The sequence below is a fragment of the Pieris brassicae genome, chromosome 6 (assembly GCF_905147105.1).
Source record: "Pieris brassicae chromosome 6, ilPieBrab1.1, whole genome shotgun sequence".
Classification (NCBI taxonomy): Eukaryota; Metazoa; Arthropoda; class Insecta; order Lepidoptera; family Pieridae; genus Pieris; species Pieris brassicae.
In genome coordinates, this window is record NC_059670.1 from 12366752 (window position 1) to 12379369 (window position 12618).

The window sequence follows — 12618 nt, forward strand, 5'->3', positions numbered from 1 at the left end:
GCTATGTTATTCTTGACTGTTTCAATTATAAACTTTGACCGTGTGGTTGCTAGTTCACGAATTTATATAACTTTGCTTTATTTTTATAGAACCGAGGCAAACGGGCAGGTTGATCAAATGTTAAATAATAACCGTCCATGGACAATCACTGAAGTATTTCCGAACCAATTCAACATAGGGTCCTATAAGAAAAGAGCGTAAAAATTCTTAAAAGGCTGGTAACGCACTCGTGACTCCTCTGGCATTGAGGGTGTCCATGGGCGGCAGTATCACTAAACATCAGGTGAACCTCCTGCCCGTTTGCCCCCTGTTCTATAAATAAAAAAATCATCGTTTGGGGCTCGAGGGCTCGAGGCTCGCACATGCGTTACCGGCGTTGCTTATATTTATGAATATTAGCTTTACTATTGTATTGTAACTATAGCTGTTATAACGGCTTCCCTTCTAGTGTTTAAGGCGATAAGGCCACCCATTGCAATCTTTGTGTGTAATAATTGTATTATGTATATGTTCAAAGTTTAGTAATTGCACACAAGAAGGAAAGTATATTGGCGTACAGTTCAGGTCATTGCACGAACACTGCTCAAACGTATAACTAATTACAATCCCTTTCGATACTTGCATGTTAATTAACTTATTATAAATTAAAATTTGTTCTTTTAACAAGAAATACATAATGTATGTATTCAGATAAGGATAGGGCGGGGTGAGATACATAATTAAGTTAAGTTTTTTGGTTAAATGTGAAAATGTGAAAATTAAAATGTGAAAAATACTTTTGTAGAAAAAAGCCCCCTTATGTATAAACACATAACAACTATATAAGACCTTATGACCCATAGCTTATGGCAAAATATAAAAAACTGTATGTTTACAGAACTTAATTTTAAATAACCGATTAATTAACTACTGATATTGGACAATGAAAGACATTTTAAACCTTAAAACCCATTTTAAATCTTAAAAAATAGTTTTTCTAAATAACTTTAGTAATAGTTCACTTTTAATGAACGCCTCTGAGTTATAGGTTGGTTTGGTAAAAATATTTAGCTTTTTTATATGATGATACTATTTTTTTTTACCTTTTTTAACACTACTGGAACCTATAATAGTTTAAATAAAACCCTTAGTTTGCATAATCTTACATACCACAAATGTAAAACAACTTTAAACCATTGGCTCGGTACACTCAACTATAACAAAACAGAAGCATTGTTAAATCCTCTAATATAAATCTTTCCTTAATCCATCTTTTCATGCACACACGCGCACACATTTGTTTCGTCTTCCACAAACACACACAGTCATCACAATATATTCATATATTTATTATTTTTAAGTTTTTAAAACCCTCGTTTTTAAAACCAATTGTGTTGGTTACTGTTGTTGAAAGTTTGTAAATTTAAAGAAGAGCGAAGCTTCCCTGTCACAGGTCTCTGACTTACTAGGGAGGCCTCAATCTGAATTCTATTGCACATATAGCTAAAGAAATAAAGAATTTTGAATTTTTTTTGAACCTACTAAAGTACAAACAATACAAATAAACGATTTTTCCATATTCGTAGTTAAAGTTAGGCATTTGAAAGGTCTAAAAATAAAGTTTAGACGATCTTAGAATTACGTGAAAATTTTGGATTACGTTATCACTTGACGATTAAAATCTGAACGTATAAAATGCCTATGAAATTGTTCTTCTTTTAGTTCATTACTGGAGGTTGGCCGTTAGTCTCTTGAAGCGTGTCTTATCCTGTGCCACATGCAGCATCTCTTCCGCAGTTGCAGTACCCGTCCACTTTCCAACTTCCTTCCACAAACATGCCGTTTATCCAACATTTTACCCATTATAATGAATTGAAGGAGGTGGTAGCGGTGTTGGTGCAACACGTAGCCCAGGTTCGCAACTTTCCGTTGTTTAATGTTCTCCATAAGTTTTTTCGACATTCCAACTCGTTTCAGAACCTTCTCGTTAGAGACGTTTTGAATCCAGCTTATACGGAGCATGCGACGATATATCAAACGACGACAATATAAAATTGTTACGAAGTAAAAATAATGAAAACCCTTGTTAAAAACTTCCCCTAATAAAATTAAGCGTAGAACATAATTTCTGAGGTGTAAAAAGCTATGCTTTAATTAACTAAACCTTAGAGAGAGTTTATTGTCATTTGATTTTGTACCTTAAAATAACGCAGTTAGAATTAAAGTTCTAATATTTAAGGGTTTTTTTTTATAATTCTTTGTGTAAATAATTGCTTATTACTGAACCTTGAGGGTAAAATGTCAATTTTGCTTTATTTATGCGTAAAGTTTGCGGTTTAAATGGTTCAAAGTTCTTAAAGCCTACGGATTATTTAGATATTTAATGGAATTAGTGAAGCTGTTAGTTAATGCGTGTTGCGTTTTATATAAATTGTATTCATGTGTTTTACCTAGACTTTTATTCTTCTATGCGATTTTTCAATAATAGCTGTTCCGATTTCAAAAATTCTTTCACCATTACCAGTCTCCACAAGTAAGTACCATATCGTAATTAACATAAGCTGTATTTCGTTGGGATATACATCCTATGTTATGTTTATAATATAAATGAAAAACGTAATTTATTATTAAAAACATGAAGTCGTATCGTTGAAACAGAATGAACCTCTACAATAATAAAGAGGAGGCGCACGTTTTGGAATTAGAATATTCCTGTTGGCCTGAAGGGCCTCGCCTGCTCAACTCGGGCTTTTTAACGTCCATAGCTCGGCAAAAATGAGTGGTTTACCCGCGACTAGCGCTAAGGCGTCTCCAGCGAGTGTCGGACCTCGGTTTGGGCAATCGCAGTGTCATCAACCGAGTGCAGGATGAAAGCTTACTGAAGTGATTAAGTACTAAGTCCAGGTACGCCTTCCCCGATGAAGACTGGTTTATACCCTAATCTGAAATAGATTTGCCACGAGGGTGGCTTTTATTGTGTCACTGTAATTGGATGATACGGATCCTCTCTCGGAAAAAAAACCTCATGTCCTCAATCATCATATTTATCTGTCAATTGCGTTGATGCTGTGATGTAAAGAAAGATATACGCCTATATATGAGAAAGGATTTCAGAATCAGCTAACGATACCAAATACTCCGTTTCTCTCAAACAAACCCTAATGCAACATAATACCCTGCAAAGGTACCCATATCAAACTAAGCTTCATTTAGTGTAAAGCTGTTGATCACCGAAAGCTTTAATTAGATTTAAGCTTTTAGTTCCTATAAATCATTTACATTAAAAATAAGAACTAATACCAGACAATTTTTACCAACGTTATATAAGTAAATTCAAGTATAGATTAAGTAAATCTGAATTGAGTCAAGTACTTTGAACGCAAAACTTTAACTATCCAAATACTTCCTAGTGCACTGTATCGTAGTTCAGTCATAAGTTCTATTACAAATGAAAATGCATTTTTTTTTAATGAAGTAATGTAATATTATTAAAATTTATACCTACATATTTATTAAAGTCTAATTAAAGTAAAGTGTTTATTAAAGTTAAATATAATAGCAAAAAAAACAATATTCTATTCGAAATGGCCTCCTTTGGCTTTAATACAGGAGAAAATTTCGCCACTGCTTGCTGCAAAGATGTTTCAAGAGACTTATTGTTGCCGTGTCGCTCAGAGTAAGCCATGTCCTCTAAAACTGGCCATAACTTGAAGTCTTAAGGCATGAGGTCTGGGCTAGATGAGGGCCAGTCATCAGCTCTTATAAAGTCCTTAACGTTGGATTCAAGCCAGGTTTGGGCAGTTCGTGCCATGTGCAGAATCGTGCTGGAAAGTCCATGGTAATTTTGTGAATTTCTGAAAGGTTACACAACGTGATACAAGACTGTATCTTGATACACTGTAGTTGAAGTTTTCACTCCTTCTTCACAAAAATTTAGTTTTGTGACTCCTCGATAAGACACGCCCCACGAGACCCTCACTGACGCAGGATGATGACTACGTTGTACTTTTCCGACCACTTGAGCAGCTTCTAGAATTTTGAGCGCACACTTTATCATTTTTCTTATAGTAGTGATCTTCAATCCTAAAAATTATTATTTTTATAGAGGATATTTCTGTGCTTTTCACCTGCGTATCGCGACAGAGGGCGTTTTGCGATCCACTATCTTTCATTATAAAGACTGATTTAGGACATGTCCTGTATGGAAATAATCGATGACAAGTACTGAGCTTCAGGTCTTATTTTATAATACGCAACACAGTCCTAACGGAAATTTTCATTTCTCGCCATAAGATTTTAGCTTCTTTATGGGGTTTATACGAATTCTGGCTTTAACAGTATTAACAGACTTTGTAGTAGGTACTAATAGCACGCGGCCGCCCTGATTTTTTGGTCTTCGACGGACGAAGTGTTGTTGTATTTGTCGATAGTACGGCAAACGAACATACGGCTCATACCAAGCTTTTGAAGTGTCTGGAATGACCGACGGCTCCATACCCACATTGTGCAAAGCAATCACAGCAATCCTTTTTTCTGAAAAACCCCATTCCATGTTGTAATTTGATAACTAATACGAAAAAATATGTGAAATGGCGCAAAATCGAAAAAAGTTTTTCAAAATAATAAACGTGTTCTAAATTCAAAATAAAAATTAATTAATTGAAATAAAAAGTTGTAACAGAACTTATGGCCAGACTAGTTATAATTCTATTATGACTAAGACATCATAATATAAATTTCATATTTTAGGCGGCGAAGAAGTGGATATCAAGAGGCTTCGCTTATAGTGGGACAATTCCTATGAAATCACTAAGTATTACCATGTTTAATTCGCTAAGAACCTTATCGGCTCCGGGGGATCAGGAAACTTCCTAAGGCTCCCAATGGGCCGTAAGACATCTTAATTGAAAACTTGAATATTGCAGATGAAAATGTAAAATTACTTTGAGCATTGCAGCTGGCTACGAATATCGAAGCTGGTTTTGAATTCATGTTATTTTTAATTATGAATTCTCGCCGTCGGATTTTGTGGCCGAGCAGAAGTGTATTTAAAAAATGAAGAAGCAACATATTTCGGTTAAATTTTAAAGGTTGAATTTCCTAATGCTTGCAAGGTTATTAAAACCGTTTTAGGATATCAAAGTAAAATATGTATCACATGTAGCATGTAATCGTTATTGTAGATACGTTCTACACATCTTTAATTTGACATTGTCTCAAATAGACTATATTGTTACAAAGAAATATATTCAATTTTTTTTACGTAACACATTTTAAAACATTCCGCAATTTTCAAGTAACTCATGTAAAGTATTTAACAAATAAAATAAAAATCTTTATATTATCTCATTATATTCATTAAAATAAATAATTATTTTATTATTATATTAATGTATTTTAGTATGAGGCCTCCAATAAGGACTTGTATTCCTTGATTGAGCTTCCCTATACCAGTTGTATCTTTTTAATTTCGTCTTTAGCTGATTTCTTATCCGGCAAATACTCTCAATTAATATTTGTTACACGTGTAATTCAAATAATAACTAAATAAGTTTTTTACCGAAGAAAATTGGAAGAAAATCAAAACTTATTTACAAGTCGAAAAAGCTCCCTAAAGAAATAACAATATTAATTTATTCATCGGAAGAATATTCAAGCTAATTATAAGTTAGGCAAATAATTTCATCAGCGACCCAAAAAGCGTCGTTTTTGCTTCAAAACACTATTAAAACAAGTTAAAAAAAAGTTATTAATTTACGGTCTGTGGAAAATGCACAAGATGAAAAGAGGAAGAAATGCCGTTATTGCCTTTGTCAAGTTTAGTTAGATGCCAAAATAAGTTTATCCAAGCCAGCTCGGCCACGGTCACTTATTTCTTCTGTAACTTGCCATGCCAGGAGATTTTATAAGGATCTCTTACTACGATGGGATGCAGTATAACAAAGGTTAACAGTTGAACTGTTGTCCGTATCGTAAAAATTAAATATTTCTTCGCCGTTTTCACAATCTCGAGGATTTGATCATTTGATGAGATTATTAATGAGTTGGCAGGTTATAGCTGTCTGAAATTACTAAACTCTTAATTTAAATTAAATTTTCTTGAATATCAATAAGACGTTTGAGCAATTAATTACAACATTAGTTTGCTATACAAAAGCAAACGGAATTCATAACTAGTACGGGCCAGCGACAGATTCGTACAATATTAAAATATGCCCCTTGTGTCTTATATAATAAAGGTGAAATCCGATTGAAGTTGAAATTAATAAAAGCTGGTCTATTCAAGAACACTCAAAGGTACTTTCCAAATTAAAAGGTTGAAATTTGTGTAAAGAGTAATATTTTACGTCGATGACCTTTTAGAAATGTTTGAAGATCGGTCTTTTGCTCGAATAAATTCTATTTATTACTCCAAATATTGGTTTGGTTATTTTTATCCCACTTAAGTTCTTTATAGTGAAATGCTTTACTTAATATTTATGTTGACTTTGGTAACATTGACATTGAAACTCAATATATAACATATCAGGGGACTATTTTTGCGCCCAGATACTTGTTTTTCCTAAATTGTTTCTGCATAAAGACATGTTCGAATGTTTTTGTCCTTTTCAATCGACGACATTCACCTGTTAATGGAGTCTTTGTTCATGGACTCCAGCAATATTGTTGATTATTGTGGTTTCATCCAATAGATGACGAACAATTTAGATACAAGTTTGCTGAATGAGGCAAACTTGTATCTAAATTGTTGTCCGTGAACTGTGGATCTGTCTCTGACTAACTGTGACTCCTATTATTTTATTAAAATAGCATCAAGTGGTCCCCTTAATGTACACTTTAATTATAGTTATTTATACATAAGTATAGATCTTGTATAACTAGATTCTATGTATTATTTTCCATTTAAATATTAGTTGTTAAAAATAGCACTTACGATTCCATCTCCAATATTTCTGATCACGCACGGTAGGAGAGCAGTAGACCCCGTCTGGGAAGTTACTACAGTGTTGTTCTCAGTAGCGAAGTGCTTTTCTAAGGTGCTGGTGTAAAGATCTTCCAATGGTGGAAAGGAAACTGTTAGCTCATTCGATTCAACGTGCTCCGTTGATGGCTGATTGGTTGAACCTGAAAGGAAGTATTCATAAGTTTACTAAACCTTTACGTGAATACTAAGGCCTCACACGTTCGAATAGAATTCACGTACGTCGGAGATTGACAGGCCTTACAAGTTAAGTTAACATACAAGTTTTTTATCCCGTATAATTTTTTTCATTAGTTATATCTAATTACAAAAAGAAAACATCAACTCCAATTAACAGTTATTAAAAAAAATTGTCAAAGATTATAGCGACATCTATAAATTTTACGAAAACGAATCACTACACTGCCATCATATCTTGAATCGCACTAAGAAACTTATTCTGACCGCTAAGGCTATATACAACTTCTCGAGCTTCACACTGCAGCCTTCGAGCCAGTCAATGGTTAGACTGATCAGTGTCTGATACTTCTCCTCCTTTAGATTTGAAGAACCTTCCTTATTTTACTAGTTATTAAAATAAAGTATTGAAACATACGTACCATACCATAAGTTTTAAAAACATTGAAAGTTTTTTTCCTATAATTCAGAACATACGGCATACGGTATACGGCATAAATTTCAATTGTCTTGACCTACATAGCAATAATTATAATTAAAATTTAAATACTTCGGTTCCTTGTGTACATTTAATGCTGGCAGCATTTCATCTCTGTATTGCGATCCTAATAATGTGTAAAATAAACGTTTTTAAATAATTAATTAATAACGGGTGTAATTAACCCTTGGTAATTATCCTGAAACAGTATATTCGGTTAAAGCTGTAATATATTAAAGAATATATTGTTATATATTATGTCGAATTTAATTTTGTTAGTAGGGTTAGTTAAGAGTTTAATTAACTTTAATAATATTAAAATAATATTGTTCTAAAAGTTTTACTATTGACTTTGAAAATTGAAATTCATATTTTAAATTTTTGGTAAAATTCTCTAGTTTATAATTTAAATTTATACACAAATTGATGTGAAATTTTAAGATTAATATTTCAGTAGCTTAATGGTTAAGAGTATTCAGATCCGATTCTCGGACTAACTCTAGACTCGTATAATCTAGTATGTTTTTCAAATAATATTTAATAATAATTCATTTGCATGAGTATGGTACAAAAATATTATGGTGGTACAATGTAAACATCGCATACTCTACCACATGTAATGGCGTGCAACTTTATCTTAAAAAGTAGAAGGCACACATTACGATAATTTGCTCTGATATGTGTATAACACGAAGGTTCTGGATTTGAATTACGGATTTTAATTTTTTAGAAAGTTTGTCTATTTTTTTAATACTGTACGGTTCCTGGGTGAGGGACATGTGACGTTCACAGATTATAATCTTATAACAAAAGATAAAATGTTAAATAATACAAGTGTTATTAAATCTATATAAAATGCGATGCTAAAGAAAGTGTCGGCAATTGAATTTTCTGGGGTTTTAATTCCGATGATGATGACATCGGCGCGCTTATAAAAAAAGTATCTTAGTGAGCAAAATATCCAGCCTTGCCTATTACAAATATTTTGTTGTAATAGTGCATATAGGTTTGAGTGACTGACATGTGTCTGCGGTACTTGTGGTTGCAATACAATATATCTGTTTCCATTCTATCCGAAACCATGAATATTACATTTAATGTTTTAAAATGATCATTTAGCGTTGGTATACATAAAAATTCCACGCATGTATATAGTTAATAATGTTATTTTAGAAATGAATAATTCACCGTTAAATCCGAATACCTTTAAATATATTAAGTTTATTAAGAATATATTCAAATGATATAAAAACAAAATTGTATAATTCGCTTCAACTCTTAAGAGAATTGATAAGAAAGGGGTTCAATTATATTAAAAGCGCTTTCAAGAATCTTTTTAAAGTATAAGACAAAAACATGGACATTCATTCCATTTGAAATGAAACTCTCGAGTTAGATATTTCGCAATAAAGTTATAATTTAATGGCATTTCTAAAATTGACCTATTATGAGGGATGTCAAATACCTATAATATAATGATTATGTTTTAGTCGTCCGATTATTTTTACTATCTATGCGAGTAAATACTTATAGTTTAAAAAGATTTAATTGAATTTTAGATAGTTTTTCGTTAAATTAAGTTAGACATATAAATGCGTTTATTTGAATAACTATGCCTAGTGCCAGTTAGAAGAATTCACGGCATTATCTCTGCAAATTTTCGGAAATAATAAGATATAATTAAATATATATATTTTATGTTTTAGTTGACTACAAAAAAAAGAAGACTGCGTTTTAAAGCTATACGTTTTTCTTTCTGGCATTCGAAAAATGTTGTTAATTTATGTCTGTTAAAAATATTTATTTAGTAATTGCTTAAGTAAATTTAGCTATATAAGAGATACATACGCAGCATCTCTAAGCTCCTTTCAAAGATTTTTTGCAACTTTTCCAACAATAATTCAGACAACTTACCTTAAACTATAATTAATTATACACCTCCTGGTTTCTAAGGAGGTACACTCTCTATTCCTGAGTGTATTCTCCTCAAAATGGTGTTAAAAATTCTATCTAGTGTAGTAGTGATATTACAGGCGAAATCGGCATACAAACAAAAGCTTAAAATATACTATAAAAGACAAATCTTGACCCGTTTCGCAAGTGGTTCATTAAGGTTTTTACGGTACGCCTTTCCGTTGTCAAATCTTCACAATAGAAGAAGTTTTCATACGAGTTAAGAGTCATCTTCAAAAGACTGGCGGATGTTATAAAAAATTCATATACGTATCCCGTTTTCGTTAGATGGAAAATAATGGCATTCTGAAGAAGTATGTAAGGCATCAGTTGTTATTGTAGCGTCCGGCGTAGCGATTGTTGGAACTAATATAATTTTAATTTGGTGGCGTTGTAAATTTATTCACAAATATACTTTGAATTTTAAGTAATAACTGTTAAACTATTGCTGAGAAGAAATCGCTGGACAAAACAATGAACAGAATCAAATGGAAAGTACAGAAAGAGCCCTTTACCCAAAAGTTGTCCACACTGCAGAACACGAAGTGTTGGAAACAACAATAACTAACGTAGACTTAGTGTATAAGAACAAAACTAAAATTAATTTGATTTGTTATCTGATGCTAGAGCAGTGTTGGCCTACTGGCTTCAGCGTGCGACTCTCATCCCTGAGGTCGTAGGCTCGATCCCCGGCTGTGCACCAATGAATTTTCTTTCTATGTGCGCATTTAACATTAGCACGAACGGTGAAGGAAACCGGCTTGCCTTAGACTCAAAACGTCGACGGCGTGCGTCAGGCACAGAAGGCTGATCACCTACTTGCCTATTCGATTAAAAAATGATCGTGAAACAGACACATAAATCTGAGGCCCAGACCTAAAAACAGGTTGTAGCGCCATTGATTTTCTTTATGTTATTTATCCATAAAACAAAAAATAACTTCAGTAATACTGTTACTAGCGACCTCTCCTGGCTTCAAAGCTGAACTTTTTTAAACATTTTAGAACTAAATATAGCATACGTTACTAACGAATATTGCAGCTTTCTAATGGTAAGAATTTTTTAAATCCGTGCAATAGCATTTTGAATTGTTTCAAATTATATTAGTATTTATATAACTAATCAGAAAATACGACAGAGTATCGATATGATTATTTGAAGGTTCATCATGTACATGCAAATAAGTGGTATTTTATAAGTTTAAATACTTATAAATGTGTGTTGTTCTAAAATAATAATTTACTAAAAATATAATAGAATACGAATAAATATAATTAATATATAATATAACACGACAGCGTTAACTGTGCTAAAGTACCAAATTTTTTAAATTGGTTTTAATTTTCTGCTTATTATTATTTATTATTTTTAATTATTATTACTACTATGTATGTTAAAAATATTATTTTAATAAAATATTCTATACTTATTTATCCTATTTGGTTAAAATATAAGGGAAGACACTTGATCGTTTATATCTACAATTCTAACATCTCGTACATAAGCAATGTAATCTCACAGCTGGGACCCAGCGATTGTTATTTTCTGCTACGCGCCCGGAATTCAAATCCTTTATAACCATAATTAGGTAGTGAAAATGAAAGAGAAGATGATACAATCACATTTTAAACTAAGCTTTCTATATCGTATTGTTTAGAAAAATATAGTTATATTAACACTTATTAACAAATTCTAAGTGTCTTTCAATAAAAATACGTATATGTATTCGCCGAAACAAAAAAGCAAATGTAACCATGTAAACCGTTTTACACGATTATAGGTTTTAAGATAATATTACCGATATTTTCCTTTGTGGCACATGCACAACCACTATGCCATAGGGGTGGTCGAGAACTTCTGTTTATCAATCTAATTGCTGAATTAAGAATTAATGGCTAATAAAGACAACTTTGACTTTTCGAGGAATTGGACTTAGTTTATTGAAATTAAACTTCAGATACGAGCTGGGTTTACTAGAAATATTTGCCTAGCTATGTGATCAGCATACTTGCGGATGGGCGTGTAAGAAAACTTTCTCTCAAAGTAAAACTTACTTAAGTTTTCAATGGCTTATCTCTAAGAAACTTATACGTTCTTTCTTTTTTAAGTACAAATTTTTTAGCTTATAAACAAACTATTTTAGTGCTATCACACGTTTATTATATCTTGATGTTGGCTTATATCGTAAAAAGAGTTTTTCCTTTTTATTGGTCTAATAATATAGCTTTTTGCCATTAAAATAACATGATATGTGTATGTATAAAGGCATATCCGACATTAATAGTAAGTAATTAAATATATTTTTTCATTCAGAATATAGGCTATATTAAAAATAAATTAATATAACAAATAACAATAAATATACTTAAAATATAATAACAAAATGAGTCCCTTTAGGCAAGCTTTCGAAGATACTGGCAGCGTTCCCCCTTTCAATAGCTAGACTGATTCATTATCCGAAGTAGCTGCCAGCTCTTCGGTCTTTTGTGATGTCGACTAACCTTTTTGCTATTTCCTTAAAAGGCTTTTAGCGCTAGGACCCCACGGGTCGTGGGTCTCGCCACCGAATGGGATAAAATCATAATCGGAGCCTTAAATGCAGGGGCATTTTCATGCTTTAGCTTTTTCAGCCGTATCACAAGCCGCATCAGCTCTGTTGTTAATTCCATGTAGATGGGAAGGGGCCAGCGTATTTTAGCACGTGGCTTCCCATACCAGCACCCGGCCCATCTTCCATGGAATCAAACTCATACCGTCCGGTTGCTTGCCATCGTCTCTTGCAATACCAGTATCTCAGTAGACTTGGCACGTTAACGGTGGCAAGGGGCCGGCGTATGTTGTATTTATATTTATGGAAACGGGTAAAAACGTTTCCATATAAAGCCTCCTCTAAGGCATTCCACAATTTGCTATCATTTACCCTTTCTTTTATGGTTTTCCTATGAATAATAAAAATACAAAAATTACAGATAACCGATAAACATATACATTTAGTCACATTGTTATTAGCCGTAGGGTGGTAAGACCACCACTTACCCAGATTTCATGA

The 12618-nt window shown here is 32.7% G+C and overlaps 1 protein-coding gene across 1 annotated transcript in view; it reads right to left on the minus strand.

Moving 5' to 3' along the window:
- LOC123711054 overlaps positions 1-12618 on the minus strand; it is a 107029-nt gene that overhangs the window by 22962 nt on the left and 71449 nt on the right. The window contains exon 3 of the mRNA XM_045663452.1: positions 6914-7104. Within this exon, the coding sequence (XP_045519408.1) occupies positions 6914-7104 (191 nt within the window). The remainder of the gene's footprint in view (positions 1-6913; positions 7105-12618) is intronic.